The 8,892-nt window shown below is 53.9% G+C and overlaps 1 protein-coding gene across 7 annotated transcripts in view; it reads right to left on the bottom strand.

Moving 5' to 3' along the window:
* The window catches only part of LOC147599023 (uncharacterized), an 8,593-nt gene extending 1,795 nt beyond the window's left edge, over window positions 1–6,798 (bottom strand). For 3 of the 7 annotated variants that reach the window (XM_086758887.1, XM_086758886.1, XM_086758888.1), the window contains exons 1-6: window positions 6,461–6,798; window positions 5,248–5,337; window positions 4,170–4,250; window positions 1,489–1,543; window positions 1,343–1,392; window positions 900–1,000 (exon numbers count right to left, since the gene is read on the bottom strand). In XM_086758887.1, the coding sequence (XP_086615013.1) occupies window positions 900–1,000; window positions 1,343–1,392; window positions 1,489–1,543; window positions 4,170–4,250; window positions 5,248–5,260 (300 nt within the window). In that variant the 5' untranslated portion in view covers window positions 5,261–5,337; window positions 6,461–6,798. Of the gene's footprint in view, window positions 1–899; window positions 1,001–1,337; window positions 1,393–1,488; window positions 1,544–4,169; window positions 4,251–5,191; window positions 5,338–6,460 lie in introns of those variants that run through there. The other 4 variants (XR_015260112.1, XR_015260113.1, XR_015260111.1 and 1 more) reach the window with 4 other exon arrangements.
* Between the last annotated feature and the right edge of the window lie 2,094 nt (window positions 6,799–8,892).

The raw sequence follows: 8,892 nt of genomic DNA, 5'->3' as shown, positions 1-8,892 counted from the left end.
GGGACAAAATAGGAGGGGGGAAAACACAGACCAAGGAAAAGAGACAGAAAGAGGAACAAGGGAGAAGGCAGAGGAAAAAAAAAATGGCAGCAGCCAGATGGAGATGGGGGTGGGCAAAAAACCTTGGATAGACAGCCGGACAGAGAAGAACATGAATATGAGCAAGGATCGGAACAAAGGGATATAGCAAGAAACGACAAGACAGGGAGCAAGACAGACTGACAGACAGAAAAGAAGGAAAAAAAAAACATTGAAAGAGAGAGAGCATGCACTTGTGAGAGCCACAGGGGTTGGAGAGATAAAGATAAATCTTGAAAGAGCTACAAAGGCACATCAACTTAATAAAACAGGCCAAGGAACAGCATGAAGGCCCAGAGACAGCAAGGGATGAACAGGATGGAGTGAGAGGGAGAATGGAAGAAAAACAACAACACCAAGCAAGACAAAGGATAAAGCAAGAAAGGGAAGAAACGAGAGAGACAGGAAGGCAGGGACTCAGAGTAGCACGTACAGGCACAGGGAGGAAACAAATGCCAGAAAACAGACCAGAGAAACTGCAAAGAAAAAAAGAGAAGGATGCAGAAGGGCACAAAGGGAAATAAAAGGAAAAAACAGTGATGGGCTGCAGGACAGAGACAGAGGGTGGAAAAAAGGAAGGAGAGAGGGGAGAACAAGAGCCCAGATAGAAAAAGAAAGGGTGCTGTACAAGAAGAGAGAGAAGGGGAAAGAGAAAGACTGAGAAAAACAAAAAAATGGAAAAAGAAGAGAGATACAGGGAAGCCAAGAAAAATCACAGCAGCATGAGAAAGAAAAAGGGAAAGAGAGGCAGCTGGGGGAGGGCCAAGGAGGCCCTGAGATGGAGAGGAGGGGAGAAGGGGCCCCGAGGGCCCGGGACTCACCACAGCTCTCAGTGCTCCAGGGAGAGTTTGCCAGTTCAGACCCTTCTTTCTCCTCTCTTCCCTTCCTCTTCTGTCACTCCAGTTGCTTGTCTGTCCCCAACCTAAGAAAAGAGGGGGATGCGTTACAGCTCTTATGAGACAAAGCTCCCTAGAAACGTAGCCTCGCTCACCCAGTACTTGACCGTGCCCCCTTTTTAAATTATGTGTACAGACCCTGCGGCGCTCTTTGGCGATCTAGCCTGCTGCGGCCTTCAAAACGGGATCTTCCTCACCCAGAGAGGCAGGCTGTCTCTTGCACGCAGCACAGGCAGCTGCCGGTCAGACGGCCTTCAGTTACGTCTTCCGGAATACCGATCCACAGTGACAGGTGGCTGCCTTCGTCCGACCGGACTGTGCAGCAGCTTGCGGCTTTGCCACCCCCTTGCCCTTAAGAGAGTGGCTACCTGGAGCGGCTCCACAATCACTGCTGCCCAAAACAGAAGAGGAAAAGGCACTAAAAAGCAACGACAAAGAACAAAGACAAACTGTCAAGACACTAGGAATGACATTGAGAGCCTAAAGCATCAGCCAGGCAGGGCTTGCAGCTGACCTTGTGCCGTGGTTTAACCCCAGCCAGCAACTGTGCTCGCTCACTGCCCCCGACCCTGTGGGATGGGGAGACTCAGAAAGGTCAAAGGGACAATTCTTGTGACTTGAGATAAAAACAGCTTAATATTAAGGAAAAGAAAAACAACCACCACTGGTAAGGAAAAGCGGAACAAAAAAAAAAAATACAGCAAAAGAAAACCCAAGACACGCAAATGATACAAATGAACACACTTGTAAGTTTCAAATGAAAACACTTGGAGTGTTTTCATTTTAGAATGTGTCGTGGTTTTGTTTAGTGGGGGGGGCCTAAGGTGGTAGCTTCTGTAGGAAACTGCTAGAAGTCACTCCCCTTTGTTCAGGGGACTTGGCCAGGCCTAGGGCGGACCCACTGCTGGCCAAGGCCGAGCCGATTGGTAGCAGAATGTCTCGTGATAACGCCTCTGCGATAACGTATTTAAATAGGGGAAAACAGAAAAAAAGAGAGAAGAGAAGATGTGAAGAAGCTGAGCGGGGGCAGAGGGGGAGGCGCAGGCCTCATGGGCCTTGCAGGCCTCACCCTCTGGCCTCTCGCCAGGCAGCCGACTGGGCCCGACTCGGTCCAGCCCGGCTGCAAGAAGTGGAGAGGAGATGAGAAGTGAATAAGATGTAAAAAAAAAAAGATCCTGAGAGACATCTACCAGCCTGTTGTGAGGAATGGCTGCAGACGCCAAGATCAGTTCAGAAGGAGGGGGAGGACTAATGTGGCTCCTGGCCAAGATTCCCCTGCAGCCTGTGGTGACGACCATGGTGGAGCAGGTTGTCCCCCTGCAGCCCATGGAGGTCCACGGAGGGGCAGAGATCCACTTGGAGCCCGTGAAGGACCCCGTACTGGGGGAGGTGGATGCCTGAAGGCAGCTGTGGCCCGTGGAGGGCCCGCTGGGACAGCTGTTCTAGAGGGACTGCGCCTGTGGAAGAGATGACCCACGCCGGAGCAGTTCCACAAAGGACTGTGGCCCGTGGGAGGGACCCCACAATGGAGCAGAGGAGGAATGTGAGGAGTTCTTCCCCCAACCATGAAGCAGCGGCGTGAAACAACATGTGATGAACTGACTGCAACCCCCATTCCCTCTTCCCCCCTGTGCTGCTTGGGAGGGGAAGGTAGTAGAGATAATGTTAAGCTCAGGAAGAGGGAGGGGTGGGGGGAGGTTATCTTGTTCTCTGTCTCATTATCTTGCTGTTTGTAGTAATAAATGAATAGTTTTCCCCAAGTTGAGTCTGTTTTGCCCGTGACGGTAACTTTAAGGATTTCTCCCTGTCCTTATCTCAAACCTTGAGCCATTTTTCCTTATATTTTCTCTCCCTGTTCTCTCGGAGTGTGGGGGGAGTGAGAGAGAGACTGCGTAGTCTGGTCCGATCGGGGCTGAACTACGACAGAATGGAAGCAATCTGCATTAAAATTGGGGATGGGGAGCACTGGGCAAGTTGGGGAACACAGGCAGCGTCCCAAAGATCCTGAGATGGAGGGGTTATGGGGAGGCAGCGCCAAAAAGCAGGGCATCGAACAGGGCTGGAGCAGTGGGAATGGGGACACAAAACAAGAGTGCAGGGCATGCAAAGGGGGAAAAAAAAAAACTCACAAAGGGAGGAAAACTTCGCACAGCGGGGTGTTTTACTGAAAAGCATTTGGAAGTGATACAGAAAATTAACTGTCTGCTAAATACTCCTTGATTTAGAAGACTGACTGTCTACATACTGCTTGATTTAGGAGACTAACTGTCTGCTAGACAATGCCTAACAATTCTCTTTGCCTTGAAACTCACTTAAGCTTATCAGGGACTGGTACTTGTCAAGAAACTGGTATTCATCAAGGACTAATATGTCAAGTAAAGGACATGATAACAGGAGTCGTTAAGAAACTGCTGAAATCCCCAAGTGAAAGGAGAGCATGGGTGAATGACTAAAGTTCATCTAGAGGAAGATCAGACCCCTGAAGAAGTAAACGACCGCCAGAGACAGATCTGAAATGCTAACACAAGTGTTTTTTTAATAACCCCGCCTCACTTATGCACATGTATGTCTGTATTGTGCAATCCTAGGAATGTGTACACCTGCACCGCATAAAAATGTGCTGTCAGTGTGCGTGCTTTTGGAGAAGCAATCCCCCACGCACCCGGTGCCAAATAAACATGCCTGCTTTATAACCCTCTCCGAGTTGTAGAGTTTGATCCACGCGTCAGGAGGGCTGAGAAACACAGAGCAGGACAGTGGGGACGGATACGAGGGAGAGACGGACACGCAAGGACAAGGGGTACGTGTGGGAAGAAAGGTGCGTAAGGATGACCTATAGCAGGGAGTCCACGCAGGACAATCCACAGCATGTAACTCACCCGGCATAACCTGCACGAGATGACCCACACCGGACAATGGACCCACACTGCGTAATCCCCAGCGAAAACCCCTCCGTCTCCCACTGGGTCACACCAACTTTCCCCAAATTGAGTGGCTTTTTATTTTTTCCCTTGTCCACAATATTTTTTTCCCATGGCCAGACTATGCTCCAGACCACACCTCATTTGATTTTTCCTGTGTCTGAATATTTAGTTAAAAGACTACAGAAGGAAAATCGCCACATTCTTAACATTCACTTTAAAATCCATGCGGCAAGTCCCTTAGGAAAAATGCAGTCACGCATCTCAGATGTACTTTGTACTTGCAGACCGCTACGGCTCCTTTCCATCCATCTCGTACTTTCATGGCCAAGGAAAGGGCGACCACGGTGAAACGCTGGCAGGAGACATTCAGCAGAAAGAGGGAAAAACCCCTTAGTTAAAGCTAGGCAGGAATCTAACTCTTCCTTTTCAGGCGAGGTTTCTCAGGACTAAAACCACGTGAAGGACTGAGTATTTTGCAGCACCTTTGGTACAGCTGTTGATACCAGCCTTTAAAGCTTTTGCATTTTTCAGACACCCAGGCCTTTTTTTGACTCATTGGCAGCTTTAGTTTCACTCGAACCGCTGTCCTAGATACAGGCAGGGGACAGACACAGATGCCTACATACATTTTCTCAACCCTAAGTACAGCCGAGATCTCCTCACCCTCTATGTGCCAAGTTGAATATTTGTTTGTTAAGGAGCACAGCAACACTTCTGTCCTCGTGAACTGCCTCCGAGCAGAGGAGGGGTCTGGGATTTCCTGGACGCCAGTGCTCCCGCTTTCACTGTCAACTCCGCACGGCCACCCACCGGAAAAAAGGCCTCAAAATAACGAACATCAGACGATTGCTGCCACACCAAAAGTGCCAGCACTGAAAGCTCGTGCTGCTCCTCGCCGGCCCTTGCCAGCGCCTCTACAGGCCCACAAACATTATCCAGCCTAGAGACTGCATAAAAGGCAGACCGCCCCAGGCTGCAACACTCTTGCCCAGCGTACACTGACCATTAACGTCTCCCCCTTCACCTTCCCGAGAGAGACTGTTCCCGGGGAGCCGTCTTCCTCCCATTAATTTACTACACCCTCCCTGCAGTTTTCAACCTTGTTCCCTCCTCGGCTGTGGTCCCTCAACTTAGCTCTCAAACGGCCAGGAGTCAGATTCCATCCTCAAAAGAACAACCCCATGCTAACTAAGATGGCACTTCCTCGCCCAGCTCCTCCTCTTAAAAAAAAAAAAAAAAACCCAAAAATAAAACCTACCAAACAGCACCGCCCTTCAAAATCACACTACTTACCACCAGTCTCTTCTGTGGCACTCTCCTCCTCAAAAGCGCCGCAGTGCTCTGCTCACCGGCTCCACTCATTGCCAAGAAGTCCAATGCTGCAACTGCCGCTCGTGGTGCTTCAGATGCTGAGAGACGCAAAGCTCAACTTACTTTTTCTGGGGTGTAGGCAGAAAAAAATAGGTGTCATACCAAGCTAACTAGGAAAGTATGTCGTTACATGCAATAACAACATTATCAAAAACCACCTGCTTTAGCTTTCTACAAGAAAACAAATGCTCCAGGGTTACGCTTCATTTCTAGCAAGACCATGCATGCTATCTAACTTCTACCACAGCTACGTTCTGGACAGGGCTGAATGACAAATGTAGCAGAACGTGGTGGCTCGCACACGTGGCCGACAGAGGCACGGAGCTCCTGGCACAGCGTCCTGGTGTCTGCTCTGTCAGGGAGGGCTCAGATGGACCAGCCACTCCTTGCTGGAGGCACCTGCCTGTGATTCACTCCTCAGTCCCCTCCAGCAGCCATGCCCAGGCGGCCCCCTTTACAGCTGGAGGCCCCTCATACAGCAGGGCCAGGGCCAGGGCCAGGCCCACCCTCAGCCTCACTGGACCCATCTGGGGCTGCCCCACCTCCAGCCCCAGCTGGAGCCCATCAGGAGCAGGGGCCCTTGCCAAAGCCCCACAGCACATCACCCCCTTCCCTGTGCCTGTCCTCAGCCATCAGCTCTGCACCCAGGGGCTGCAAACACATCCAGGGGCACAGAGGTGGTCACGGACAGTGACATACAGAACAGGAAAAAAAAAACAGTGACAGTACGCAAGACAAAGAGATAGAGAAAGAAAGATAAGAAAAGAAAGAGAGAGATAGAAAGGCAGAGGCACAGGGCAGGCATGCAGAGGCGCAAAGAAAAGCAGGCCAGAAAACAGGCTGGAGAAATTAGTTGGGGGGAGAAGACAGATGCAGATCAGGACAAAGAGATGGAAAAGGCAAAAACAGCAATGGGCCGCAGGACAGAGACAGAGGACAAACAAAGGAAGGAAAGGGAGCAGAACAAAAGTGCAGGGATACAAAACAAAAGGAAGCGGTAGAACAAGAGATTTAAAGGGAGAGAGGAAGGGGGAAGAGCATACAAGAATAGAGAGAAGAGGAGAGGTAGAAGGAAACAATAACAACAACAACAAATCACAGCAGCTTGGGAAAGGTAGGGGTCACGGGAGCGGCAGGGAAGGACAGGGACGCACAAGAGAGGAGGCAGAGCCCCAGGGGCCGGGGACTCACCACAGCTCTCACTCCCGGCACTGCTGGGAGAATCTGACAGGTCAGATGCTGCTTTCTGCTTCTCTCCTCTTCTGTAACTCTGACCACTTGGCAGTCCTCCACCTAAGAGAATACGTGGGTGTCTTACAGCTCTTAGACAAAAAGCTTCCTAGACACATAGCCTCACTCGCTCACGCACCACGTGGCCATACCATGCTTCAGGTTTCGCATACAGACTGTGCAGTGCACATCGGCGGTCTGACCTGCTGAAGAGTACAAAGAGGGATCCTTCCTCACCCGGAGAGGCAGGCTCTCTCTCGCCTGCAGCGGGAGGCAGCTGCTGGCTGGCTGGCCTTTGGTTTCTTTTCTTTACCTTTCTGTGGCCTCTCCAGCTTCAGCTGCAGCAGCTCCTCTCCACAGGCAGTAAGCGCTCCATCCGTTCATTTTCGCTCCCGCACCGCCAGGAGAGCGCGGCCGGGCAGAGACAGCCCACACAAGCCTGAGGCGAGTGCAGTCAACAGCATTCCCAAGGGAGGAACGGACAGCCACGGCCTCTGGGAGAGGGAAAGAAGAAGCAGCGACCGTTATTACCGCACGCGGCCCCTGGCCGGAGCGCCTGCTGCCGCAGGTGATTCTCCAGATACACTGAGGTCCCCCCTCGCAGCCTTCAGGGCAGGGCGTGGCCCGGTGCTACGGGACAGGCTTCAGGGGACGCGCCGGAGCGGCGGGCAGCTGCACGGGGCCGGGGGAGGCTCGGGGGGAGCTCTGGCGAGCTGGGGAGGTGCCCGGCGTCTCCGCCCGGGAGGGGTGGCCCCCTCCTGCCCCTCTTCCCTTCTCTCTGCTCTCGGGTCACTCCCCGGGGCTGCCCTCGCCCGGCTCGGCTCCGAGCGGGCGGCTTGAGGCTCCCCGGGCGGGCAGGAGACAGCGCTGCAGCCACGAAAGGGGCTCGCTCACCTCACGGGTGCCCTCGGTACTCACCCGCCGCCACTGCCCGGACCCGTGCGCCGCACAACGACATGCTGCTCCCGGGCACAGCGCATGCGCGAGAGGGCCTGACATCTACGCATGCGCGAAAGGGACCCGGAATCTGCGCATGCGCGATGGGACGTCTGTCTGCCAGAAGAAAGGCAGAGCAGTGAGCATGCGTGCCCGGGGATCCGACACCCGCGCTTGCGCAGTCCTGCTGCTGAAGCTGCCAGGAGAAGGGCAGATCAACGTGCATGCATGGCCGGGGCCCGGTACCTGGGCATGTGCTGTCGGGCAGCTGAAACTGCCAGGAGAAGGGCAGAGCAATACGCATGCGCGACTGGGGGGGCGGTATCTGGGCATGCGCAGTCGGGCATCTGTGTTTGCCAGGAGACTGGCATAACAACGCACATGTGCAGTGGGATGCCGTCACCTGTGCATGCGCTACCCCACTCAGTTATGGGGACATGCGCTGTCGGGGGCCGGTCCCCGTACATGCGCTATCGCGCATCTGTGCCTGCTAGAAGGTCAGAGCACTGCGCATGCACCATTCCGGAGCTGCAGTTCCTGCCTTTGGTCACCAGGCGGCAGCAGCGAGCTCGGTGCCGTGTGGGCACTGTGTATGCGCGACTCCGAGCTGCAGTTCCCGCTTTCCGTCACCAGGCGGCAGCAGCCCCGTACCGCTCCGGTCCTGGGTGTTCAGCGGGACGAGCCACGGCCGGTTCCTCCCTCCCGTTCGCGCCGTCCGCAGCCGGTCACCCCTTACCGGGACATGGCTGCCCCTTTCCCCCCGCGCAGCCTGGGCAGTGACATTTGTGGCCTCTGTACCAAAAAGCGTCCCCGTGGCTCTAGCGCCGCATGATAGCACCGCCCTCCCCTCCAGCGCCTGCAGTGGACGCCGAGCGGAGACGGCGCTCATTCTGGTGGCCTGAGCAAGCGATTGCAGAGCCCTGGAGGCTCCATCTCCGCTCCGCACAGGAGCTCTGCGCTCCTTGCCGCTCCTGCCAGCACGCGTCGCAGCGTCACTGTGCTGCCTGCCACACACAGCATGGGGGGGGGGGGGGGGGCTGGAGGGGCCATTCTGCCACTGCACGGCGAGCAACTCAGCGCCTTTGGCTGCCGCATTTGCCTCCTTAAAACAACCACTTCAATGCCCCGTCTCCTTGTTTCGGGCCCCTCTACATATCTGCTGGCCCACAAGCCGTGTTCAGCCAGCAACACAGCTGAAATACAGTGCTGGGAGAAATCCAGCTGTCATCTCGCTTTGATGCAAAAAGCTTTTGGAGTAAGAGGTGAGAGAAAGGGGCCTGCTGGGTGCCTCAAGAGGCAGAATTGCTGTGAATTGTGCTGAGGCTGTTTTGCTCTGTCTTTGGCAGAATTATTTCCCCGAAGCTGGGGGACAGATATGTTTGCACAGCACAAGTACTGCTGCTTATGGAGCAAAAGGCACTGTAAAGCAGAAATTAAGAATGATGAGGAGCTATCAA

Source organism: Chlamydotis macqueenii, chromosome 14 (assembly GCF_036417535.1).
Source record: "Chlamydotis macqueenii isolate bChlMac1 chromosome 14, bChlMac1.mat, whole genome shotgun sequence".
Taxonomy (NCBI): Eukaryota; Metazoa; Chordata; class Aves; order Otidiformes; family Otididae; genus Chlamydotis; species Chlamydotis macqueenii.
Note: the sequence above shows the minus strand (reverse complement) of the source record. Positions and strands in the feature narration are given on the sequence as shown.